Source organism: Plasmodium coatneyi, chromosome 9 (genome assembly GCF_001680005.1).
Source record: "Plasmodium coatneyi strain Hackeri chromosome 9, complete sequence".
NCBI classification, from domain to species: Eukaryota; Apicomplexa; class Aconoidasida; order Haemosporida; family Plasmodiidae; genus Plasmodium; species Plasmodium coatneyi.
This window is the reverse complement of record NC_033564.1, coordinates 356947-383774: the sequence shown is the minus strand read 5'-3', so window position 1 is coordinate 383774 and position 26828 is coordinate 356947. Positions and strand designations below refer to the sequence as shown.

Genomic DNA, 26828 nt, shown 5'->3' with positions numbered 1-26828 from the left:
CAATTGGGCGGAAAAGAAAAAAAAAGAAAAACGCAAGAGGATTGACGCGAAAAGAAAATCAACTGTGAACGGATGCTTCTCCGCGATACGCTTTACCCAATTGCGTATGCACTTCTTTCGGGTATATGCCCTCCCTGTGTTTTTAAAAAATAGGAAAAAATAGAAGGCCAAAAACTGAGGGGCCTACAAAAAAAAAAAAAAAAAAGAAAGGCCACGCCGTTACCCTCCAGGAGGAAGGAGGATCATGATAAAGAGCGAACTTAACATTGGGTATTCGATCAACAGCTGTTAAAATATATCCCCTCATGTATGTACACGTGCTGTGGAGTTTTATTGTTGCGCTATGAGCGTTCTTGCCCCGTTGCACATACTTTCATTTATAAATTTCGTGTTAATGCCCGAAGCCAAAGTCGCGGTGGGAGACCTTTCCCTTACCACCCCACCCGCTTGGGGAGGGAAACAACCTTAGGTCGGAAAGAAAATGAGTGGAGGGCGCATATCATATCACTTTCACATAATATATGCCACTATCTCTTCAAAGTGGCACCCGCTCGATCCTCCGGTGCCCTGCTGCGGCATCGAACCTCCCCCCAAATGGTGTTATCAGTGGTCAGTTGGGATGTGTTCTCTTCCGCGTTATTCGGATGAGGCACTCATAAGCCACCTGCTGCGCGTAAAAAAAAATATTTACTTTTCGTGGCTAGCTAAAAATTGGAAATTTCTTTTTTTTTTTTTTTTTTTTTTTTTTTGCGCGCGAAACGTTTTTAATTTTGATTTTTTTAATTTTGTTTTTTAAAAAATTTATACTTATTTTTTCTTTTCCTGCTTTTATTTATTTATTTTTTTTTTTTGCTTATTGTTTATTTTCCTGCTTATTTTGGGCATCCTTTCACAAATTATCCAAAACATGCGGAAAACACCCGTTGCGCGTGAAAAACGCGTTTAACAAGTTTTCTGCGAAGGGGATAAAACGATTTTCCTCCCAGCAGCACTGTTTTTCTTTTTTAAATATCACTTCCAACAAAAATTACATTTGTGTTTGTTCATAGTACCTGCGTGAACATTCGAAGTGATCAACGTGTGAAAGAACAACAAACTGACATTGTTGGGATGATTTTCCCTGCCGAGCAGCCCCTTTTGCTATTGCGCGACACTTATACGTTTGGGTGTCATCAAGTAAAATGTAAGATAGTCAGGTGGCATACAGAAATTCCGACATGCATACATGGACAGGAGTTTCATAACTATGTGATGATTAACCGCGCAGCTTCTGCTCACGCTATTTGTATTCATTCACGTAGGTGAAGCTTTGGTGGAAAGGTTTCCTCTTTTTGCATATCCCCTTTGTATGGTGTGCCACCATGAGGTGGACAAACCTTTGCGTTTATAAAATTCCCCCCGCATTACTAAACCAAAAGAACAGTGCCCAAAGGACACTTGAGTAACTTTTTTAATTTTATTTTCTGTGATGATCTTTAATATAATTGACAAGCATATGTCTGAATATAAAATGTAATTGATGATATTCTATACAATCTGAGAAAATAAAATTATTAAAATGCTCAACGTAGAGGGAGGGAAGCCCATTCCGGAAAGGTGGAAAGTGTAGGACAGCAGGGATTTAGTCACCTATCTCCTTTATGCTTCCCAATTGTGTGTGAACGTGTCCATTGTGATTCCTATTCCTTTGTTACGCAAATTCAAAGCGGGTTAAAAAAGGGGTAATAACAACATTCGAACGTCGTGATGGAAATAATAAAAGAAGGTTCACTGTTAAAGGGATGAAATGTCTATTTATTTTGGCCTTACTTCCGGTAACATTTTTTTTTTTAACAAAAGGAGTGATCCTTAAGTTATATATCCCGCGCAAAAACGAATGGGTGTGGGACTCTCCCCATTTTTACGCATTTCCCTGATGAGTAAATCGGACAGTTTGATTATTCACCCGTCCGAGCGTAAACCTAGAACCTGTTCTTACCCACTTTGAAGTTGGAACGCATAAACTGCTTCCACGTGGGTGTAAAATCCTTTGTTCAACGTGCTTTATTGTTTCTTTTAATTGGGTCTGTTTTGCCTTATCGCCATTCCAATAACAAAATGGCATTTCCAAACGGTTATGCTTTGTGGTCGAACTGAAAACGCAACCCGGTGAAATAGTTTCCCGCACTTCATCACAGCGTATCAAAAGTTCAGACATATTTCATACCAGTGTTTGAATTTAGCCGTACGGCATTTAACATAAAAAAAAAAAATTACCAAGTTGCCAAGTTGCAAACAAGTATCCGCATGTGAGGGAATTTACCTATCCTTTGATGATATACTTTATTTATGAGTCCCCACCAATGAAGCAACAGCAGAACGGAACATATGTACACAGGTGGGTAGCACGTTATATATAGAGTGACAAATGGGTCCTATTGTTTCCTTTTAAATATCACCAATCTGTTTTGCAGTTCATCGGGTGGTTCATTTCTGGTGGGAAAATTGTGAACAAGTCAAACCACTTAAGTAACTATGCCATTTTTTTTTTTAACTAACCAAAATGGGATTTCCAAAGAAAAAAAAAAAAAAAAAAAAAACGTTCATGGAAAAAAGCTATTTACCTTGGGAAAAAAAAAAAAATCCAAATCACAGTGTCGTCACAAAAAATAAAATCTACTTAAAACGGGGAAAAAAGAAAATATAATTTTTCAAAAAAATAACTATATTTTTAAAATAAAATTTTTGTTAAAGCATTTCTTTTTCAATTTTATTTTTCTTTATTTTTTTTGTAAAGTTTTTATCTGCTCCAAAATTTTAATTTAATTTTTTTGTATAATTTAAATAATTCCCTTTGATTCCATTTGTTTGTGCTTAATCCTTTGCGCCTTTTAAAGCGACATCCTTCTGTTTCCTCAGCTCGCCAGTTGCGAGGAAGTAGTAAGGCGCAACAAGAGGAGTATGTATGTAATAGTACCATTACATAAGTGCGTACGACTGGGGAACACGTTTCTTGCGCATGTTTATGCGACCCAGGCGGCGTTTCAACCCCCGTATCTACGTTTCACCAGTATGCCAACTGTGGAGCGAAGAATTTTTCTTAAAGCGACCATTATTTGTTGGCGCCATATAATTTGTTTAATCGTTCTATAGCCAGTGGGTTGAAAAGTATGCCCATATACATATTCGTGCATTTGAAGTTTTTTTCTTTTTTTTTATCTTCTTTAAATAATGTGGCGAATTACCGAAGCAAGTGTTTACATATAAGCATATTTGCAGCTTAGAGTGTATGTACTTAACGTAGCAGTTCTTGCATTTGCATGTGCCCTTTTTTTTTTTTTTTTTTCGGAGCGCTGATTGTTCTTCATTTATAGGGAGAACCAGCCTGCCGAAAAAGTGCCACACCGTGTAAGTATCACTGTTATGCCATTTCATTTGTATGTTTAATTTTTGCACAGTTACTTTGTGTATATTGTGGAAGGGGGAGAGAAGTCTTCCAAAGTTATACAGCGCACAATTTCGTGAATTTTTTTTTTTTTACTTTTGCATTTGAACGTTTTACATTTGTAAGATGCCCTCCCTCCGTATGTAAAGCGTAGCATAGAACTCGCGTCGGCCACACTGTTCCGCATTTTCGCCGTTCGTAATTACGTGTGTTGTATTCTTCCGCCCGAGTTGGACTTTTTTTAAAGACCTTCAAACTTTGTGATTCGTCAGTGTGTGTAGAGCGGCACAGGCATATACATTTATACGTACACATATATATATAGATACGTATAGGCGGCCATTGCGCCAGTACGTATGACTCCCCCTTTTCTTTTTTACCCGCGTCTGCACCAATGGCGAAGGTAAAAATAAAGAAAAAATTCAAGCACAGCGGGACGCTTGAAGAAGACTTAAAAAACAGCGTAGTCACAAAGAATAAAATACTTAAAAAAAAAAAAAAGGGAAATAAGGCAAGTGAAAAAAAAACTAAAAAAAAAAGAAAAGACGATGTTCAAAAAATTCTGAATCTGGCGAATAGGCAAAATGAGGAGGATCTGGACTATTCAGACTATGGCAATAGGATAAGTGGGGACGATCTCGATGATGGAAAATCACAACAGGTGGATAAGTTCCTCCAGTTTGATGATGACATCGGAGAGGAGGGAGTCGACCATGATGTATCAGATCAGGAAAATTTGATGGCGGATAAAATGGTGTTTTCCGCTGAGCAGATTAATCATTACGACAGAAACCAGATCGATGAATCGAGTAACATTTTGGATGATCTGGATGTGAAAATAAATCCCCACGGGATTGAAAAGGGAGCCAAATTGGACAAGGGGAAGGATGTCAAAGCTGAGCAATCCGAACAGGTAATAACACTTCTTTTCCGCTTTATGGAAGAGGAAAGAAAAAAAAAAAGTTACCACACGGATAAGGAAACAGTGTGGTGGAGGTAGAGAGAGTGTCCATTGGAAATGCTACACGTGAGGCGGCCCTCTCCCCAGAAGCAATTTTATTTTGTAAAAACTAGTACCAATCGAGGGTGCTTTCGTGTTTACAGTGAGCTCTGCACACGAACGCTTTCGGTGCGAATGAAAACCCTAGTTGCTTTTTTTTTTTTTTCTCCCCCACCCAGTACGTTTTATAAAAAAAAAAAAGCGAAAATAAAATTGCTGAAAATAAATTTGCTGCAATTTATCAGGGCATAAACGTCTTTTAATATTTGAGGAGTTTATGCAGAAGAATTCTGGGCACAAAAAAAAAAAAAAAAAAGAAAAAAAGAAAACGTGTGGGGTGTTAGGGTTACCCACGTGTTTGCTCGGATAAGCACTCCGCTTCTTCACCATTTGGCGCGCCTACATTTGCACCAATTTACACGCCCCCTTTTCCACGGGTATTTCCCATCCTCTCCCTAACAGGAAAAGCTCGATGCGCTAGTCCAAAAGTGCTACGAAACTATCGGAGAAGAACTGGCCCATTACAAGAAGGGCAAGTTACACAGGGCGCTAACAGTTCTGGTCAAATCGCCTAGATGGTTCGACCTGCTCCTACTGACCAAGCCGAAAAGGTGGACCACCCAAGCGACCTTTGAAGTTACTAGACTTTTCTCATCAGGATTGAAGGAAAAGGAAGTGTGTATATACTACGAGTTTATTTTGCTCCCCATCATTCTGGACAACATCGAGAAGAATAAGAAGCTAGAAACGTTTTTGTACAAAACGTTGATTAAGGCTTTGTACAAATCGAAGGCCTGGATGAGGGGGATGCTGTATCCTTTACTGCGTCGGGTAGGTCGGAGTGTTGCATGTTAGGACAGATGTGCAGATTTTCCGTTATGCGCGTCTTCCTGATGGTGAAGCAGTGGATTGACGCAGCGCGGTAAAAAATCCCCCCTTTGTGGAGCGTTTGCAACCACGATATGACGTGTTTTAACATGATGATTAGTTTTTGTCTAAATTACAAATAATGATGACAATTGTACTGCCCCAAACTGATTAAAACGCAACTGGAGAGAAAATTAGATCTCGAAAAAATGGAAACGTGGCTTTCTCTGTGTGTCTACCCACTTACCGGCTATGCTTCCGTCAAAGCGAATATGTGTAACGCATGCAGTGGAAAGCAAAAAAAAAAGAACGATCCTTATTATTTTTTTTTCCCCCCAAATGTTAGGAATGCACCAAGAAGGAACTAGCCATTTTCGGAAGTGTCGTCCAGAAAATGAGCATCGCGATAAATACAACAACACAATGCTTGCAGGAAATTTTTACCTTTCCGTGGAACTCAAGCATTTCCCACTTTTTATGTCTTTTTTTTAATAAAAAGTATGGATTCTCCAAAGAGGTAAGAGAAGAGGCCTGTTTTGAGGAGTTGCGAGCGCGTGTTTTTTTTGCGCGCCCACAGGGATGGAGATCCGACAACGTCAGTTTTGTTAGGCCAACCTATTTGATGCATCACGATTCTCTGCATCGATTCCCGGTTTATACTTATGATCATTCCATAATTATACTACCTTCCCATTTTCTCTGCAGTTTATCGAAAAGTGTGTGGACTACTTCGCCTCTTTTTTAAACTATCCCAACGTGTTAACAGTGAACTGGTACACGTCGCTCCTGCTGCTCGTGCAGAATTATAGAGGTAAGCGTGAGCACATTGGTGTTGCGCGGCTTCAGAGTACCCTTTTTGATCACCGCATGCGGTTGTTACGCGCGGGGAGAGGAGCAATTACAGAGATGTGCCAATCGAAGTGAGGGCCCCCCCTTTTTTTTTTTTTTCCTTTTTTACGCACATGATGAAAGCATACGCTTGGCATCTGAATAAAATTATTTTGAAGATAATTTTGTAACCAGTTATCCCTATCTGACACGGAAGAAAGGAAAAAAAAAAAAAAAAAAAAAAAGGGAGTGGGAGAAAGAGAGAAGGAAAGAGAAAAAACCAACTCCTTCGATTGGCGCTTTCTTCAGTGCACATTTGCTCGTTGCGCTGTTGTCCCACTGGCAGAAACCTTTTTGGCAGTGGCTGCATAGGAAGTTATAAGCACAATTGGGTCTTCACATGTTTTTTTTTTTTTTTTTTTTTTTTCCCCTCCCTGAGCAGCCTTGATAGGAGATGATGAAATTGAGAAACTGCGCGTCCTGGTGATGAAGAAAAATCACCCAAAATTTTCGAGTGAAATTTTGAAGTCAATGTACTCACCCACCACTCTGATGAGCAAAATAAAGGATTTGGCTTCACACCCGAGTGAAGACATGGTGTAACACAAAAAGGGGGGTTAACATAAACTGTGCCGTTTATGTTGCATATTTTTTATTTATTATTATTTTTTTTTTGTTGTTCGTTTGGGTGTTTTTTCTTTTCTTTTGGAGTGAGTTGCCCACCAAGGTTGGACAGCTGTGAAGAGGAAGTAATAGTTACATATAGCAATGGAGCGACGAGGTTTACCTTTAAGGGGTGACCTCCAGAAGGAAGGAAAAAATACCAACGGATGATTCGCCAACGCATGAGGTGAGTAAAGGAAGGAAAAAAAAATTGTACCGCAGGAGAGGGATAGTACTCCATTTTAAGTGGCGATACAATAACAATTGCGCGCCTTCTCGGGGGGAGGGATAAAATAAAAAAATATTAAAATGATGAAAACTATTCAGTTCTGCTTCTGATAAGTAATTGAAGATACATTGCCCAGCTGATTTAATATTTTTTTATTTACTGTCCTTTTTCCCGAGTTTGCTTCTTTGCGCGCAGAGTGGCCAAGCGGCAAAGCAGTTAAGGGCCGTTTATAAGACACAGACCGGGGGGTAGTAAGATATAAATTTTTTTTTTTTTTCTTTTTATCCCTGCAGGTGGTAGACATAAGGAAAATGCGAGAAGTGCATTATGGCCTTGGTCGGAAGATATTCCTGATGCCCATTCGAGGGGCACCTTCCGGAGCATCTGCGAAATGGGAGTTCACTTGAGGCGAACTCGGTGAGCCTTCCCTAGGCACGATGTGCAATAATATGTTCTATTCGTTTTTTTTTTTTTTTTTTTTTTTTTTTGTAAACTTGCAAACCATTTGATAAGCTCTGCATGTAAATGCGTTATGAGCTCATTTTTCTAAACGGAGGGAGTATAATGCCCACTGGGTGAGGATACATTGATAGGTATAGGGTATTCTCTGACCAAGCCGTGTAGGTGGACCATCTATAATTATGCCCTTTTTGCTACATTCTGCTCAAACGAGTAAGTACATACAAAAGTGTATGGTTTAACTTTATAGTGGTGTGTATTACCAATCCTTTGAGTGGTTAACTTTTTATCTTGTTCCAAAAAAGGGGTGAAGACATATTGTTTCTTCTATGTTAACTGTTACCCAATTGGTGAGTTTGCCCGTGATATGAAAGGAGACAAATTGGAAAGGGGGTTCCCGCAGTCTCGTACTTTTTATTATGTGAAATGTTAATTTAGCCTGGACGTAAAGATCACCAAAAGTGGAAGCACTAAATGGATGGCAAATTTATCGACGTGGAGGCGAAAAGCCTATACAACGTCATCGAGACGTTCGAAAGGAAGATAGTAAATTTGTCTTACATAAATGAGGAGGTACACCTGGATGAGTGAGATTCGGACAAGCACATGTGGACGAATCATGTTTGGCAAAACGATTTTTATAGCCAAGGGGGTGTGCACTGTTATATATTGTGTGTGTATGGTTTAATCAAACTGTTTTTCCCACTGGGCCCTTTCGCAGGTGCTGGAAAAATTGAACGAGCAGGAGTTGTCCAACCTACCTGATGAATTCTTCACCTACTTTAAGGACATAATAAAGTTGAATAAATTGTATGAGCATACGGAGGTGATAAAATGTGAAGTGGACACGGAAGTGGATGATGGAGAAGGGGGAGGTGAACCAGGCGGCGAACGGAACGACGAAGGAGACAAAGAACGGGATGATGAACTTGGAGTGCACAGGGAACACCAAGATTTGGTGGACAAAATTAAAAAGTACTGTTTCTGTTTGTGCAAAATTTTTAAGCAAAATGAAAACTTGTCTAGCACCTTGAATTCGCTAAGTGATAAAAAGAACCACGATTTTTTTAAGTTCCTGGGCATCGTGAAAGATTTGAAGGTAAGTGACCAGGCAAGGGTTTCCAATTCATGCACAGTCTGGTCCGCACGTGTGTGTTGCATCCCTCCATCGTTCTTTTGCACAATTACACGACTCCATTTTCTGGCACACCCCGACAGGACATCTTCCTGGTGAAGTTCCAAACGACAGCCGAGGAGCAGCGGAAGCGAATCCAAAGCTTGGAAGAGCTAAAGGAGGAAGAACAGAACACACAAAACGAAGAAAAACAACTAAATGATGAATTAGAACTTGTTAGGAAAAAAAGTCACGACGAATTGAAAGACCTTGAACAGATATTGATGACCAAAGAGCATGAACTGAGTAATTTGAAAAAGTCCTCCGAGGAGAGCATAAAAAAGTTGCTCGATCAAATGCCCGTAAATAACCTCACAGAGGACTTGGAAAATATCAATGCCTTGCTCGACAAAACGAAGAATGCGTATGATGACCAGATTAGGACATACCAAGATTTGGAAGTCAACTTGGTAAAAAAAAACGTTCTGATCGAGCTCGACATTCAGAACTACATCGACTCAATTGACGCGGAGATTGAGGAGATGGATAAGGGTAAGCCTCGCTGCGGAGCAAAACCAAGGGCCTTTTTCATGAAAAAGTGCATCCCCCCCAATTAAGGCTACCCCTCTTCTCCCCCGCATTGTATATACTTCCTTGCCGCTCCCCGCAGAAATCCAACTCTGGGACAACAAACTGAGAGAGAACAAAATTATCGACAATGAACTGGACGCCACGATGCTGAAAAAGAAGGTGGAAGTAGAAGAGAAAAATTTTCTAAAGGAGTTGACAGACAAAAGACGTAACATCATTATGAAAAGGGAAAATGAAGACAACGAAGCGGCCACAATTATTCAGGCGTACATCAGGGCGGTGAAGGAGCGAAATATTTACAGTGAATATGAAAAGAAGAAAAAAAAAAAAAAAAAAAAAAAGAGCTAGCTGGGGGTTGGGATGGTTCACTCGGTTGGCAACAGACGTGGGGCGAAATACACCCAGGGGGGAATGTTCACTTGAGGGAAGCACAAACAGATTGGCCATTTCTACACAAGTAACGGTGGACAGAGGAATATTAAGCAGCATTGGCGTTTTGCACAAAATGGGATAATCTCGCAGGACTTCCTCACTCTTTTCTTACGATTGAAAAGACGCAGCGTGGATCTCTTCACAGGGCAGCGTATCCTTCTACATTGAGAAAAAACAAACAGGATGACCAAATAGCAAAGTGAAAAATGTACCAGTGTTGAAAGAAACAAATTTGAAGTGTGCACATTTTATGGGTCACCATCCTGGACTGAGAAGCCTCCCATTTTTGTGAGCATTTAAAAAAAAAAAAAAAAAAAAAAAAAAAAAAAAAAATTCACTTGTGTACACAATTGTGAATATACAAATGTGCTTGTGTGGACTCTCAAAAATATTACTACGTATTGGGGGAAATCCTTTTTGTAACGATTTCCATTTCTATTTTTAAAATCTCCTTTGTTTTGTCTTTCAGGTCATTTTTTGTGTGTTGCGTGAACAATGCATGTTGTACTTTTCATTTTAACTAGTTGTTTTTTTTTTCAACGCGCGCAAGATCTGACGTATTCCTTTTTTCCTTTCCGTTCTCCGCTTGGCCCACCATCGTGATGTCATAAATCTGTTTGTCTGGGTGCGGAAAGGGAGCAAGTATGTGCACACCTGCGTGGTTTTGTGGTTAGAGGGTTAGCGTTTTGGGTTAGCAGGTACCGGTTGCTCTTTGTTAGGCACCCAACTAGGAGTGCAACTAGGAGTGGCTAAAGAGAAGCCAGTTCACACGGCCAATCTGGGGGCAGCCGTGCTGCCTGCAGGGGACCCCGCCTACGTTTCCTGCATCCGCCGCGCCCAACCCGAACCGCTTGCCCCGAATCTGCCAAAATGAACGATGTAGACATAGAGGATTACCACAGGAACATCCTCCAAGAGCTGAGCGCAGTCGAAGAGGAGGGGGAAATATCCTTGTCTATATTTTTAAACGACTTAATAGATATCGACATCGAATCAAATTTTAACTTCAGCTACCAAGTGGTGAGTCGGGTGTTGCAAATATGTGTGAACTCGCTAAACAGTAATTTGATCACATTGGCAGATGCGTGCATGCACTTTATGCGTTACAGCATCAGTAGGTGCCTAAAATTGGAGGAAGAAATAAATCAACCCTTCTTTGACAGTATCAACACGATAGTGAAAATATGTCTTAACATGAGATACTTTATCGATAATAGATCCTTACAGTTTCAAAGAGCATTCTTATCTCTCATCATCGAGTTGGATAAAAGTTTTCCCAAATTTATGATTCTATGGAAAGGGTACAAAACGGAGATGTGTACATTCCTCACATCCTTGCTGCATCTCATTTCCTTCCACTTAACTCTCCTAAATGATCTTTTAAAAGAATTCAAAAATGATGAAAAATTAAATTGTAACAGGTACATGCAGGTGGGATGCTCCAGGATCAAGATCATCGAAATTGCCTTCAATTTGCTGTTGAAAATGTTTAAAGAGATCAGAGAAATTCCCTTCATTTCCTCTCTCATCGATTATGTGAACTTGATTGTGGATACTTACGATCACATACCAGACGTAGAAATTAAGAAGAAAATTTTGTCTCTCTGTAGATGTCTGTATAGTAACAACTCCGATGGGAGTCGGACCCATTTGGCGTCCCTCCCAGAATTGACCAATTTGCTAAGCAGGAAGAGGAACAACTATTTGGCGCTAACCAAGGAGAAAGACATAAACATGGGTTACCTGCGCAGCTCCTCCTATATTTACGTCTCTGAAAGTCACCTGTTCATCAGCACATTTAGCGCCACAGAGGGGGATCAGACAAACGTAACAAATGGGACAAACGGGTCAACTACCCACACCAACCATGGGGATGCCCCCACTCATCAGACTGATGATGTCTCCCCAAGTAGTCCGAAAGACAAAGTTGTTTTGACTCCCAACGGGTTCAGGGGATGTTTGCTGCTGAACTTCTTTTACGCCTACTTTTACAACACCCAAAATAAGTTGCTCATCGTTTTGTGTTACGACCAAGTGAAGGTGCGCAAGGACCCTGGGGGGAAGATGCTCGTTTTTCGTTGCTCGCGGATGGACGCGTTGGGTAAAACGGGAAAAATATATATATATAAATAAAATGGACACATATAGATATACATATACATATATAGCTACAATCGTGGGAAGGTGGGGTTTTTCTCCCCAGCTGCTGCTCAGAATCCCCACCAATGGCAATGAGCCGACCCCCCTTTCCACCCCCTACAGGCGCACTGTCAAACAAGCTACGGACACAGTACGAAGGCCGCCTCCTGGACCACATAGAAATCTGCGTAAGGTTCCGCTCAGAGTCGATTAAGAATAAAATGTTCGATGTCATTTCGGAGGTAATTTCGATTGAGTGTAACGAACCTGAGAACGGTGAGGAGGTGAAGGACGAGTCGGATGAGACCTGTCTTCGGGAAGGGGCTCCGCACGAGACAAAGCTGAAAGGAGACAACAAGGGTGCGAATAGTTCCGACGGGGACAACTCAGATAGTCGCACCTACTGTGTCAGTGGGGACGAAATATTCGAAGAAGAAAAATTGAAACGCAGAAAAGTAAGCTTTGCCTCCATGAAGGAAATATGCCTAATGGACTATCGCACGTCGATGGGAACGAAAACCTTACTTCTGGATGAGTCCCTAAATGGGATGGACAGACACGACGATGAGGGGGTCTCCGATTTGACGGATGAAGAGAACAAGAAGGTTCTAACTGCTCCGGAGGAATCAACTAGTTGCCCGAGCGTCGGTAAGGCCAGCTCATTAGGAGGACTGCATACTGAAGAGGGGGGCACGAGCCATGCAGATTGGGTAAGCGAAGCAGGTGGGATGATCGAGGCAGATGACACTCTTGACCCCGGGGGGAGAGACAGTGGTGAATCACACGGAGGAATGCGCAGCAAGGTGAGCTACGCAACGACGAAGGATTTGCAACACGCGGAGGGAGTAGAAGGCGAGGCTGCTATTCTTGAGGATGATGATTTGTTTGCAGAGAACCCATTCTGCAGTGTGTTGTCAGAGAGCAGGAAAAATCTCGGCGAAGGGGGTGAACTGCCAAATGGTCAACAGATATACGAATTGAAAAACAGCAAAAGGGTAAAGGAAGCAAGTGGATGTGAGGACCCACTGAACGAGTTCTTCATTCTCTCGGATATCAACAAAATATGTGAACAAGTCACCATTGGGAAGAAGAGCCAAGGGGGAGAGGATGATGATGAGATAGGTGGTGGCAACCATTCAGGAGAAGAAAATGAGCAAAGTTGCAGAAGTATACACCCGATGTGTTTCGCAGATGATGGGACGAAGCTACTATTCAGTGAGCCTGCCACCAAATTGGATGAAGGCATGGAAGATTCAAGAGGGAAGAACAAATCAAATGGTAACTACTTCCCGCAGAGGAGCTATAGCCATGGCAACATCCCCCAAGGGAAGGAAAAAAAAAAAGGGGAAAATTGCCCTCCCTACGATATAAAAGAATTTATGATTAAAAATGGGATTGAGAAAGATGTAGGAGAGGAAGGAGGTGATGGATGTGATGCTTTAGGAAGCTTCCTGACGACTGATCTGTGGAAAGGAAGCAAGAATAGGGGTGGTAACAGCACCCTCAAGTCACCACCCGAAATTGTTAAACAGCTACTCAACTATGGCGCGAAACAGAAACAGAATGATGAGTACATACAAAGTTTGTCAAAGCCACAAGTGAACGGCACACCTGGGGGGACGCAGCCGGGGGACCTGAAAGGGAACTTGCACCGCATTGATCACAGGGTGATGCGCAATCGGGAGGAGGGGGACAGGGCTAGACAAAGGGTAAAGGAAGAGGAAACTGTTAATAGAAGCGGTTGCATTTTACGGGAAGGACGAAGCTATCAAGCGGGCACCCCTGTAAATTTGGACGAAAGGGACACCCCGAGCGAAGAAAAGTTTCCGGTCGCAGGGTGCCCAAGGAAAAAATGCCACGACGAGGGAAGGACCGGAGAATATTCCGAAGTGGTGAACATTGAGGGAGAGGATGAAGCGAGTAACGAAATGATCTTACGTGATTACCCGGTGGGGGAAGAAATGGACGGCAATTGCAGGGAACACCGCTGCGGGAATGAATCCTCCAGGATAAGGAGTAACCCCACCGTGAAAGAAACACACCACATCGACAAACCCAGCTCAAGTTGCAAAAGTAAAAAAAGAATCGCAACGAATGAGGCCAACACAACGAACGGAACATCCTGCACCATTAACGATTACGCAGCAAAGAGTAACCACCCGGATTCACCCTATCCAGTGAAAAAAACAAAATATAATTACCACGACCCAAAACTTTTAAACTTGCTAAAAAATGAAGAAAACTTGGACAAGTTAAGTGCTAAATATTTGATTAAGGCTTATACAATAATTCAGTATAACCGCAGAAACACACACATACAAATAGCTGATTGTTTCCGGAGCGTGAGGAAGGAAATTACGACGTCGTTTGAGTGCATTAACAGCAAGTACGTAGCTTGGTTAAAAGAACTGCAACAGAAATTTGCTGGGAGACTTGAGCGAATTGTTTCAAGGCACTCCTACATGCTCCTAATTAATAAGAGACGGACTGGACAAATTAATGTAGAAACACTGCCCACTCCCATCGACCTCCAAATTATTTCCACGAAAATGAATACACTGCAGGACACACTTAACATAGTGCAAAGAACTATGAAGGATAAAATTAAAAATATGCAAATTTTGATGGCGTACAAGGAGAGTGATGTGTATACTTCGTCCCTTTCGCTGAACACCCTCCTGTCCCGGTGCTCCACGCAGCGCCGTAGGGAGGGAGCCGGAGATGAGCAAAACGGTGGTGCGGAACAGAGCGGCGGAGAGAAGTGCAGGGACCGCAAAAATGATGGCAGTCGTGCCGAGTCCCTGTGACCCTTTGTTATCTTGTCGCTTACCCCTAAACCTGCGCATCCCTCCATTTTGTTAAGCTCCATCGAGCTCATCATTTTCACCTTTCCAATATTGCATTCCACACACGTCCCTATCTACACAATTGTTTTAACCATGGCACTATTTTATTGTAGGGGTGTGCGAGGATGGGGCTGTCATACTTTTTCCCCGCCTGGCACTTCCACCCATCCTCAGGTCTCCCCCTCAGGAGCGTAAAAATGTATATATATACAAATATGCAAATGTGGAGCTTTCTCAAGGGGGGATCCTCCCATAAGTGGTAAAAATATCATTACTGGGGAAGGGCACCCAACTGGTGGTGCTGCCAGATCTCGTGCTTCATGCATATTTTCGTTTAAATTCACTTTTGTACTTATTTTGATTTACCAAAACAAAAAAAAAAAAAAAAAGCGAACGGGATAAACTTTTGCCTGCTGATATTGCTGCATATGTTTTAAAATTGTCACAAATTGGTGGAGATCATGTGGCCAGACGGCCTGTATGTTGTTTTCCCCCCCTGTGGTGCGCATGGGAAATGTATTCGCAGCATAAAGGTACGCGTGGTCGAACATATTTTCGGTGCCGACTGTCGCCCGACGATTGACTAGCCAACGCTCGTAAATTTTCAGGTAGCCAAAAAAAAAAAAAAAAAAAAAAAAAAAAAAAAAAAAAATACGCAAAATATGGATTTATACATGATATACATATGTACATATTTTTTTTTCCAAACGGATAAGCAAAAGTTTAATTTTTTTACAATTTTGTGATGAAGCACGAAAAGATGAATGAAAACAGCGGGGACCTTACGTTGCTAATTCGTACAACGAAGTTGTTTATCCTTTTTGGCCCCCCTTTCCAATAGGAACTTCGCGTATGACGGGAAAATATAAGTTGAACCAATACGCATGAAGGTTAACGGAAAGTGAGATGGCACACTTTCACTCGGTGGGCCACCTGCGATATTTCCCCTTGTGGAGACCCACGTTCGTTCGTTCGAACATATGCGAATAGGGGGATGCGCCCCTCCCTAATTTGTACATCCAATACTTTCCCTTGCCAAACTGTTCCCAAACGATCCCCCTTTTTAAACGAAGCAGTTGACCTGCGAACTAATATATAATTCTTCAAATGATGAATACTTTTTTAGCGATGGGCGGACTGAAAGAAGTAAAAACTTTGCATGTCGAAAATCGCGTAAACTGATAAAGAATTATATATACGTATAAGCTTCCGCAGAGGAACTGCGCAAACTCAAGCGCCCTGCCATGCGTAGCTTGTATCATTCCATACACCTCGGAAGGGATAGTCATTTAGGTTTATGTTTTACAAAAGGGGGTGACAAACAGTTGTGATGAAGTTTATAAAAGGGTGTTAATCGGGGTTGGGATGGGAGCCTCTTAAAAAATGAAGGCCATGAAGAGGGGGTTAAAAAAAAAAAAGAGGTACCACTGGGGAGCAGTGGGCACCGGGCGGGAATGCGCCGAATAACCTCTTCGGCACGTAAAAGTGTAGCGTATTGTACGGAACAGCACCTGCATAATGGTTTGCAGATTGCTTTCCACCTGTTTCGACTTTGTACAAATAATGCGGATGGTTTAAAAAAAAAAATAAAAAAAAACAGGGCAGCACACGCTGTACAGCGTCTGCTTGCACTCCGATCTTCACAGCGGAATGGACTTAATCGTTTTGCCACTCCTGAATTGTCGGTTGGCCTCCTCATTCTCGATAATGTGTATGGACAGAATGGGGGAGAATAATTTGGCCCTGTTGAGGACGTCACAAATGTAGGAGCTGCTATTAATCATGAAAAAAACATCATCGGGGAATTCGATATAGCAAAAAAGGAGATGGTTGTTTTTGTTCTTCTTTACAATATCGTAGTGGTCCATGATGGATTGATTTTCCGCAAAGTCGATAATCGTTTCTATGATTCCCCATTCAAAATAGAGCAAGTAAACGGTAAAGTGAATGTACATAGAGGAATCTACGTAGAGCACAGGGAGGACATTGTTCGTTTGCTGGTATACATTTTCAACCATCTGAATGTTCCTTTTATGTAAAATATCTTGGACAAGATTGGCAACGTTTTTTTCGTTTTCCTCGGCTTTTCTTTTTTCATTTTGATCTATTTTTTTTCTTTCTAAAATGTCATCGTATTTTTTGAAAATAATTTCCTTCATCTTTTCATACTCGTTCAAATTGATATGGTTTTTCAGATCAACCGATTTTGTCATGTCTTCAAAAAGGTTAACATACATGTGGGCATCTTTGTATAGTTCCAAGTGGTAGGAACACAGGATGCTGTAGTACACGCTTTTGAATTTTGTCTGGTTAAAGGTGTATGCCTTTCGGCAGTCCTGCAGGCATTTCACGTAGCGCTTCTTCTTGTAGTGGACGATTGCTCGGTTGCAGTGCAGGTCGGCCAGGACGCCCCGTATTTCGTCATCACGTTTACCATCACTGTGGCCATCACGGTTATTACCTTCATTTTGTATGCTTATCTCCGCGCCCTTCCTATCAGAAGAGGAGTCTTCCTTAACTTCAGATTTAACTGCCTCCTCCCCGGCGCCAATCTCCCCATTTGCGGTACCTATACCGTTGCTAATCCATTTGGAGCTGACATTTTGCGCGTTAGAATTGGTAATCCCGGGGGCAGAACTCTTACTGTCATGTGTCAGTTTACCCCTCTGTGCCTTGCGTTTTTCCAAATTCTTATTTTCCCAATACTTGGTCAGTATATCTATACCCTTGGTGTAGCTAATTATGGCATCCTCAAAATATTTGGTTCCATCCTGGTAGTAATCATTTCCGACTTGTTTAAAATTTTTGGCCAAACTTAGTTCGTCTTCATCGTCTATCATTAAATTGTAGAGAGCATGCAGGTCTTCATTTTCTTCAATGTTGGCCGGCAGCTCATCCATGAAGAGGGGGTGCTCGGCGTTTTTATATTTCTCCGACAGCTGCTTGATGTATTCCTCGTCCACGTGGAAGTCGTCCTCCATGGTGTTTGACGCGCTGTGGTAATTTTCGCTCGTGTTGGTCCTTTTTTCCGCTCTTTCGTTCTTTCCAATTTTTCCAATTTTTTTTCCCCTTTTTTTTACCTGAACGAATTAGGCGGTTTTGCGTAAACGCCCAACAGCTGCTTTGCTAAAGGGGTGATAAACGCATAATTTGTCACTTCAGAGGTTGTCATTTTTCTGTTCTAAGGAAATTGGCATTTTCAGAGAATTGCACAGAAGAGTGTTGCACTATTTCGCTAGTTATTTGGGCGGAATATTCTCTTCCATCCATCTTTATGCCTTCAAGTGATGTTATTTTTATTTTATTTATTTTTTTTTTCTTCCCATTTAATGCGGCATATATGTGAGAATGCGCTGAGGATATTCACACGAATCTGTGCCGTGGAGCTATGCACTTATCATTAAGGAAAACACACGAATGGAGGGGAATCCACCGGGGTTATGATTCAATATAGTGAAAGGAAAAAAAGAAAAAAAACGCATGAATTGCTTTAACGTTTACTCTAAGGGGTAACCTATATGGAGGAAGCACATGGTGGTTTGTATCCACGTGGAGGGTATGTCCCCCGACGGATAACGAAACAGACGAGGTTGCCCCTGGCGTGCACGTCTACATTTCATAGTGAAGTGGAGTCTACACTGGGGAAAAAAAAAAAAAAAAAGCTACCACGCATTTGCTACGACGAAATGGCTAGACGATTGCACTTGAAAAACTTTTCCCATCATACGCGTATTTTATGTACACAATTTTCGTATCTTTGCAAGTATCTGCAGCACCTGGAGTAGGAGTTAACAAAGCCTGACGTGGACGCATTCATGTCTTTTAGGCATTTATATATTCTCTGTTCATCCGGAATACATTTGTTATTACTCATTTGGGTTGACATGAATTCGTCACCTCCTCCATTATTTGCGAAGTAAAATGGGTCGACCTGCGAATGCATGTACTTCTCGCGCTCCCTAATAAGGTCATTCAGGATCTCGCTGCGTAGTTCCTTGTATTGTTGTTCTGTAGAGTGGGGTGTGAACAAATGAAGAATGAGAAAAAAGGAATTGCACTTTTTTTTTTCGTCACATTTTTCTTTTCATCGCAGTCGTGGGTGTGCCGATTAGGGTTTATCTTAGTACACATTTGGGGTGTTGCATTGACAGAAGGGGTAGATCTACTGGGTAGGCACACACAGTGGTAATCTTTTCCCCTCGGTTGGCATCATTGTGGAGTAATTCACTTCGGTGGAAGCAGCCTCTACACGCAGTTTGCCACACTTGCAAAGATGCTTCCCCCTTCGCTTATTCTTTTTTCCTTGAGCATATTGTTACCTCTCCCCGGTGGTGCCATTTGCGCGCTGATCTGTTCCTGTGCGGTGGTCGCCGTCTCTTCCAGGTTTATGCCACCCTGAACTTTCGCGTCATTTTTTTTTCCACAATTTTGGGTAAGTTCATCACTCAACAGAATTAGTCTTCTCCCTGTGTGTTCATTTTGGGAAGAAGCAGAGTTTCCCATCTCGATTTTTTTTCTCTCTTTTTACACAGGGTGTACAAAAAGGTGTAATCACACTGAGTTAGTACTGGTGTGTATATAGGTGAAGTTCTTATGGATGTATGCTCATTTGGGAAAGTGCCTTTTGGCGATGTGGCTACTCGTAGAAAGAACCACTTTCGAGGAGACGACGCTTTCTCAGTAATTTTGGTGCGGTCATACCAACGTGTAAAAAGGGAACGAACAATTTCGTGAAATCGTGAGGATTTTCATGACATAAACTTTATAGGTAAAAACCATTTGGAAGGATAACTCCCTCCTGAGGTGCAAAAGGGACGGGAGTTTTACTCTGGCAGGACAAAATGCTAATTGGAAGGGGGAACACCGATGTAGACGTGTTTCACACCATACAGAATGACTCATAAATCGCCATGAAGTCGGCTCAACGTAATGGCAGATGAGCTGCGTTCTTATTTTCACCGTTCATACGAAATGTCATTTTTATTTTATTTTTTTTTTGCAGCGCCACGTGTGAAATTGCGGGGGGAAGAAGAGATGCGAAAATGTGCCAAAAGAAAAAAGTGTCTGCTCAGGGGAAGGGTGAAGAAGAAGAAAAAAAAAAACTTCCAACAGCAGGGTTAGTTACGCCGTGCGGTTGAGTTCCCTTCAAGTTGATTTTTTGCAATTTTTTTCAACCCGCAGGGGGAGAAGTGAAAAATCCGTTTTGGAAAAAAAAAAAAAGCAGCTCAACGACATAAGGAAGTGCAACCTTTATGCGTACCAACTTGGGAACCCCGCAAAAGTAGAAAATGTGCATGCCTCCCCAAAACGTAACTGTGCCGTCTGTCGAATGGCTGCAGTTTGTTTCCTATTTTACGAGGAGTTGCTCAGTACATCCCTTGTGCGTGTCTGGAAGTCCTACCTGTTTACTTCCTTATAGTTCCGCGGTTGCGTAGTCTGTCACTGGTATGCTTTTTTCCCAACACCACCCCGACCTGCGCGATAAGTTCATTTGCACACGAGTCACAAAAGGATGTGTTATATGTGGGGTGGTTTTCCTACGAGCCATACTTTTACATGTATTTTTTTTTTTTTTCGCCTTTCTATTAAAAACCATTTTCCGTTTGAAGTTCCTTTCCCTTTTGCAAAATTGATATGAATGAAGTGATGAGGAAGTTAGCTTAGTAATTTCCTTCTCATTTGATGGGTGTGCCCTCACCCAGGGTTGCGTAGGCTTTATATATGTACACACCGGGGGTCTAGTAAAACGAACACTTTGGACGTTCCATGTTTTTTTGCCTTACACGGTAACCAGTAGAGGGCGCTTTTCTTCCCACCTTGTCACGTGGAAAGAAAGGACGGACGGACAGAAAAAAAAAAAAAAAAAGAAAGAAAGAAATCAATGAGCCAGTTGGTAAGTTGCTTAGTCGGTCAATGAGCCAACTTCTTCCGAATGACCATAATAGCACACTAAGCACGGAACAGCTTTGGTGTGCTTCCACAGAAGAGGTGGGTCAAAACGGATTATCCAAGTGGCCGTGACGAATAACACGTTCTCTTGGAGGAAAGTATATGCCAAATACGCGAAGGGCATACCTGCGTGGTACATATGGATATAAGCAAGTTTTTTTTTTTTTTTTTTTTTTTCCAATACTCCCCCCCCCCCGTTTGACTGTCGCCAGAACAGATATACCATTTATTCTGAAACTTGAAAACATTTCCGCAAGGAGCTAAATGGAAAAAAAAAAAAAAAAAAAAGCATACATACTGCTAGCTCCGTTATATATGTATAGCCCATTTTAAAAAATCCTTTTGCGCGCGTGCCGCTCCGCACATAGTTCAAAAGAAAAAGGCATTCTTGCCATATGTGACAAAAATTTTTTTTTTTTTGTTTTTTCTGCTTTTTTGCCTACTTGTGAGGAGGAAGAAGAACGTATAATTTTGGTAGGTATGCCACAAAGTACCATAAACCGTTCAGTTTTTTCCCATGCCGATTTTCATCACATGAGCGATGTTCGGGTGAAGGCATGATAAGGAAAAGAAAAGCAAAAGAACAAGCAATAAAAGAGGTCAGAAAAAGAAGAAAAAAAAAACTGATGTAAAGACGTATAGCCATTCAATTTAACACTTGTTTTGTTTTAGCACTGAGCAGAGACCTCATGCGATACATTTGAGGTTTTCGATTTCTGCCACTGTGCTGGAGTGGAACTCTACTCCTTAACGAGCAGAAATCTCGCACAGCATTTTTTTTTTTTATTTTAATTTCCCCGATTGTTTAGTCAGAACGAGGAAGAAAAAAAAAAAAAAAAAAAAAAACTGTATCACACAAGAAGAAAGAGAAAAAAATGAAGGTGATAAACGTGAGGAAGAGAAAAAAAATTACCAACATGCATTCCGTAATACTGCTAGTGTTGTCCTTTTTTTTGTCTTTCGGAAGAGGAATGGATTATTACAAAAGGCTGGGGATTAAAAGGAATGCCAGCAAGGAGGACATCTCAAAGGCGTACAGGAAACTAGCCAAGGAGTATCACCCTGATGTGGCTCCAGATAAAGAAAAAGACTTTATAGAAATAGCTAATGCGTATGAAACGCTGTCAGATCCGGAGAAGAGAAAAATGTATGATATGTATGGAGAGAACTACGCAGAAGGAGCATCCCCAGGTGGAGAAGGAGGACCAGGTGGGTTTGGCAGTGGCTTCCACTTTGATCAAGACGTTGTGAATGAAATATTTAGACAATTCGCAGGAGGAGGAAGAGGTGGAGGGGGTGGTCGTGCAGGTAACTTCCACTTTAAGTTTACCTCAGGTGGTGGTGGAGGAGGAGGAGGGTTCCCCAATTTTGGGCACCACTTTGAGGATGAATATGAGGACATATACAAAAATGAGGTGTTAAAAATTAACTCACAAAATTACGACAGGGTAGTAAATGACATCACATACTCCCTGGTCATAAATTTCTATTCCCCATCATGTTCCCACTGTAAATCTTTCAAAAAAAAGTTTTTAAAATTTTCCAAAAAGTATGATGGGTATTTAACCTTCTCTGTAGTTAACTGTCAAGAGGAAAAAAGCATTTGCCGAAAATACAACGTGAAGTCTCTTCCACATATCATTTTATTGAAAAAAAATAAAACATATGAAACTTTTTATGGAAACAGAACGGAGGAAAATTTAATCAGCTTTATTCAGGAGAACATACCATATGTGTATACAGATATTACTAGCCAGAAAAAGTTGGACTCCTTTTTAGTGAAAAATGTAGAAACGCCTAAAGTGATTTTCTTCATCTCATACAATGACGACGTAGTAATGTTGAAGGCACTGTCTATAGAGTTTGAAAAGAGAATCGACATAGGGGTCATTCACAGTTCCAATTATAAAATGATGCAACTTTTCAGCAAAAGAAATGTGAGGACTCCCTCCATTTTGCTTGTCGAAGATATTGATAGCCTTTCCGGGGACTTAACCTTTTTGAAAAACTTCGACTTTAATATTTTGTCCCTCAAGTTAAGTCACGTCGTGGCCCAGAATAGGTTGAAAAATAATTTGTATGGACATGTGACTTCCTACCAGGAGTTAACTAAGAAGAAATTTGAATCGGGTCAGTGTCAGGAGAAGGATTCGCAAATTTGCTTCCTCATTTTGAAGCTGTTAAAGAAGAGTTACCACAAATTCGATGAGGATATCAAAAATGTGGCTGGCAAGTTTTCAAAAGATCCCCTGAAGATCATGTATGTGAATGTGTTTGATCAGCCGCATATTTTGGACTCCTTCGGGTTGGTCAATGAGTGCAAGCATGCCAACTGCCTCTTCCTCGTAGCCTTCAGGCCCAAGAGACAGAAGTTCCGCCTGCACGATGGCGAGGTCAATGTGCAAAGCGTGCACAAGTTCGTGGAGGACGTGGTCAGTGGCGGAATCTCCATCAACCAGGCCGTCAAGCGTGGGCTCCGCTTCGTCAGCGCGCCGCACTACACGGACGAGCTTTGATTCGACGTAGGAGCGGTGCAGTGGAACCTCCCAACGGAGGGGCGCTTTTCCCGCCTCTTACTGAGCAGCTCCACCGATAGCAGACTACGCAGAGCAGCGGCCCCCCATTTTTTTAAGCCCACTCCCTGTGCATATGTGACCAGCACAAAGTGATGTGTTTTTCCTTTTTTTTTTTTCTCCACCCACTCATTTTTGTAGACTTAAACAACAGTCCCCTTTTTTTATTTGTTAATTTTTTTTTTTGCTAACCCGTACGAATGGGTAGACACTTGCCGCAGGTGTGTGGAGAGCAGTCGAGCGGGCATTGAACACCGAGCTACTGTGAAAGAAAAAACGTGTAGCACCCTTTAAGGTAATAAAATCCAAACGGGCAAAGGGGCACACACTTGGGGGAAGATTTCCCCAGAAGAGGCCCAAGAAATTATTTGTGTAACTTTGATTTGTTCTCCCCTTCTGGGTGGTAAAAATGGGGAGGGGAGGTGGGAGTCGTTCCATCTGCGCTTCCTTCCAACGGTGACCCCCTCAGCTGCGCCAGGTTGAACATGTGCCCATGGGATGACAAGCGGATGAATAAACAGACGATGGAGTGGACACCCAAAAATGCTACCTCTCTGCAGGAACCACTTGCAGGGGGAAATCATCGTTTCCTACCTACCCCATCCTTTCACTTAACCACCAGAAGCGTGGGGGGCACACGATTTTGCGCCTTTTCGTCTGGTAAATAAATTAGCAAGGTGTGTTTTAACACACGGTGAGGGTAGTGGGGCTAGGGAGGCATATAACATTCCTGACGCGAAGCTATGCGAGGCTAAGGAGTACCTAGTATGCGCCTAGTACGCACCTTAACCCGCACCTAAATAGGAACACCTCAGGTGTGCAGGTGCACCTGCGGGAGAGGAACATTTAGTCATTAGAGGAATTGCATGGATAAGCAATTTCCAACCTTTGGGGAGTAAAAAAAAAAATAATAAAAATAAATGAATAGAGTGCACTAGGTACTTTCTTCCCCCGGGGAGGTGACAGCACAGCACACGAAAAGGTACACACGTGCATGTAAATATGTATATATGTATGTATATATGCTTGTATGTATGTGTATATGTATGTGCGTGTATGTGGGTGTGTTTGCTTGTATCGCTTACTCTGGCCAAGGGAGCTGCACGCTTAAGTGCGCATGGGGGGCATCCTACCTCGTATCTGCCGCTTTTTTGAGCCTCGTGGGTAGCGCGTGCAGCACGTTGGGGAATAAGCACACCGATAAGAAGTGCCCACTGGGAAGTTCACCCAGCTGCCCGATCATCGGCATGATGTGCATCAGTTGGGAGGCAGCCCTTCGTCCCACCGCACGCACGTATGTCATGGCAGTAATTTAAGCTCATCGGAAAAGGGTAGGTACAAAAATTACATGTAGCTAATTTAGCGACCTTTAAAAAAAAATGAAAAAAAAAAGGAAAAAAGAAAAATAATTTTTGAGGAACCCCTAATTGTTCACTAACCTTCGAGGAATTATACCTGCTTAGGATATCACCAAACAGAAAAAAAAAAAAAAAAAAAAAAAAAACTAGCTTCGCGAACACAGGAAGTGAAACAAGAGAGGAAGGATAATCCTGAATACATCAGCCCATTGGAAAATTGACACTTTGCACGTGAGTAAGCTGCGAGCATAACAGATAACCATTTGGTGGATGCGCGTTACGTGTCCGTACAGATTGTATGCACATGTGATTCGTGTTGAGTATTTCATATGTACATCCTGCCACGCCCCCCCACAGGCACGCAAAGAACTGCAAAGCGAACGAAAAAGCCTCGCATAGTTCAACCAACAGTTACGTAGTTAGCGCAACAGTCACGTAATTAGCGCAATAATCGCTCGCCGATCGTTTGTTGCCCATTACCCTCCTAATAAAGAGAGAACCCCGTTGACGCAAAAATGAAGAGGTACGTGTATAACATTTTAGTGGCCTGTTTGGTGTTCTACCTGAAGGAGGATGTGCTCGTGGGAAGCACGGATATGCCCATGAAGTACGCAGACATGCGCGCACTAGATGACCTCACCCATCTGAATGACGACCAAGTGAAGGACATCCTGGGGTTAGACATCAAAGGGGCTAAAGAAAGAATAGAAAAATTGTTTGCAGTGATCGATAAGAATAATGATAAGGTAATATCAGAGGAGGAGCTAAACGCATGGTCCATTTATGTGAAGAATGAAGTGTTCCTGAAACAGGTGCAGGTAGAAATGAAACAAATAGATGCAGATAAGGATGGGTTCATATCCTTACCAGAATTGAATGAAGCATTTTCACAAAACCTAGATGCAAAAGAGGTCGAAAAACACGCAGAAGGATTGCTAAAGAGGTTCCAAATTGTAGACAAAGATAAAGACAATAAGCTAAATATAAACGAAGTAGGATTGTTAATCGATCCAATGAAGGATGAAGATTTGAAAGAGTTAGAAATAAACGAAATTTTAGAACACCATGATGTAAATAAGGATGGCAGAATATCAGTTGATGAATTTAAACAAACAAGAACAGATGACCCACATGTGAAAAAGGACGATGAGGTTGCTCTGGATGATTTTAATTTTTTCGATACAAATAAAGATGGCTTTATAGACAAGGAAGAAATTGTTAAAGTATATTTTGACCCATCCAATGAAGCAGGTTCTATTAACATACCCGAAGTGAAGGAAAGCATCTTCGAAGGAAAACCAATTACTTATGACCTATGGAATGAGAAGGCGCTAAAACTGGCAGTTACTTCGCTGACTGATTATGGGGATATTTTAAGATACCCTGAAGATTTTAAACTCGATATTGGCAAGAATGTTGTATTACCCTCCACAAGAAGTAGAACAGGAATGGATGACGACTTGGATCAGGATGATGGATCTTTAGGCGATAAGGAGGACGGTTCGCAGGATGACGGCACACTGAAGGGTACAACCCCAGATGAGTTATAATACGCTGAAGCGTTGCCCATTTGGAAATATCCATTTTTTTACACACATACACAAAAACATGCGGACGTAGTTTCGCGCACACGGCTTAGGAACACTGCACGGAACTGCGCCTGCCACTCTGTTTGGGGCATGAAAGGAAAGGTTACGATTAAGGCGACGCGTACGGATGGTAGGAAAAAATGAATTTTTTTTTTTTTTTTTTTTTCTCCTCATCAGTGCAATGGACCCGTTGCCCATTGTTGTTACGCACATTTGTGACTCCTGAGCGTTTCGCTAGTTGCATCTCACGTGGTACACATTTCGCGTTATTCCTCGAATGCCCCACTGCATGTCTATCCACCCCCATCTCCTCGTTTATACTTAATGAAAAAAGGAACGAAATTTTTTATTGTTAATACGTTGTTTATATTAAGAGGCCTCTCCTGTGCAGTGAACACAGCGTTATGTGTTGGCCCCATCACAAAATGAAAAGGAAAGCAAAAAAAGCAGAGCAAAGCGAAGCGGCGCTAAGATAATAATCTCCCATTTCGTGATCACAGATGTTGTTAGATGGTCGTTCACATTTCAAACCACTAAATGTATGACGTGGGGGAGCTGACGCAACTAACCAGTGGAAACGAATAACGCACACACATTTGCACTTTTTCACTGTGATGATTTACGCGCGTGAGTGAAAACTTCACCCAATGACGAACGCCATTTGTTAAGGCCGATGGACACGCTGGGGTGGTCTTAAATTGCGTGTCTGACTAGGTGACTTTTTAGACGGGGCGAATGCGTTTTTGTGCCTTTTCTCTCGTTATGGG

The 26828-nt window shown here is 41.8% G+C and overlaps 7 protein-coding genes across 7 annotated transcripts; 5 read left to right on the top strand and 2 right to left on the bottom strand.

The window, feature by feature from the left end:
- Nucleotides 1-3818: 3818 nt before the first annotated feature.
- Nucleotides 3819-6722, top strand: PCOAH_00024130 (Bystin; the record flags this gene model as incomplete). Its single annotated transcript, XM_020059218.1, has 5 exons — nucleotides 3819-4337; nucleotides 4887-5255; nucleotides 5638-5808; nucleotides 5997-6102; nucleotides 6562-6722. 5 exons carry the CDS (start codon nucleotides 3819-3821, stop codon nucleotides 6720-6722), a joined length of 1326 nt encoding a protein of 441 aa, XP_019914718.1.
- Nucleotides 6723-7944: 1222 nt separating this feature from the next.
- On the top strand, nucleotides 7945-9523 carry PCOAH_00024120 (Uncharacterized protein; the record flags this gene model as incomplete). The annotated part of the gene is made up of 4 exons (XM_020059217.1): nucleotides 7945-8043; nucleotides 8192-8569; nucleotides 8689-9136; nucleotides 9255-9523. 4 exons carry the CDS (start codon nucleotides 7945-7947, stop codon nucleotides 9521-9523), a joined length of 1194 nt encoding a protein of 397 aa, XP_019914858.1.
- Nucleotides 9524-10477: 954 nt separating this feature from the next.
- Nucleotides 10478-14553, top strand: PCOAH_00024110 (Uncharacterized protein; the record flags this gene model as incomplete). Its single annotated transcript, XM_020059216.1, has 2 exons — nucleotides 10478-11708; nucleotides 11870-14553. 2 exons carry the CDS (start codon nucleotides 10478-10480, stop codon nucleotides 14551-14553), a joined length of 3915 nt encoding a protein of 1304 aa, XP_019914933.1.
- Nucleotides 14554-16232: 1679 nt separating this feature from the next.
- Nucleotides 16233-17573, bottom strand: PCOAH_00024100 (Uncharacterized protein; the record flags this gene model as incomplete). The annotated part of the gene is made up of 1 exon (XM_020059215.1): nucleotides 16233-17573. One exon carries the CDS (start codon nucleotides 17571-17573, stop codon nucleotides 16233-16235), a length of 1341 nt encoding a protein of 446 aa, XP_019915066.1.
- Nucleotides 17574-18313: 740 nt separating this feature from the next.
- Nucleotides 18314-19095, bottom strand: PCOAH_00024090 (Uncharacterized protein; the record flags this gene model as incomplete). The annotated part of the gene is made up of 2 exons (XM_020059214.1): nucleotides 18314-18600; nucleotides 18912-19095. The coding sequence occupies 2 exons, from the start codon at nucleotides 19093-19095 to the stop codon at nucleotides 18314-18316; spliced, it is 471 nt and encodes a 156-aa protein (XP_019914771.1).
- Nucleotides 19096-21416: 2321 nt separating this feature from the next.
- On the top strand, nucleotides 21417-23057 carry PCOAH_00024080 (Uncharacterized protein; the record flags this gene model as incomplete). The annotated part of the gene is made up of 1 exon (XM_020059213.1): nucleotides 21417-23057. One exon carries the CDS (start codon nucleotides 21417-21419, stop codon nucleotides 23055-23057), a length of 1641 nt encoding a protein of 546 aa, XP_019915115.1.
- A 1930-nt stretch (nucleotides 23058-24987) lies between these two features.
- PCOAH_00024070 (Endoplasmic reticulum-resident calcium binding protein) lies at nucleotides 24988-26022 on the top strand (the record flags this gene model as incomplete). The annotated part of the gene is made up of 1 exon (XM_020059212.1): nucleotides 24988-26022. The coding sequence occupies one exon, from the start codon at nucleotides 24988-24990 to the stop codon at nucleotides 26020-26022; it is 1035 nt and encodes a 344-aa protein (XP_019915035.1).
- Between the last annotated feature and the right edge of the window lie 806 nt (nucleotides 26023-26828).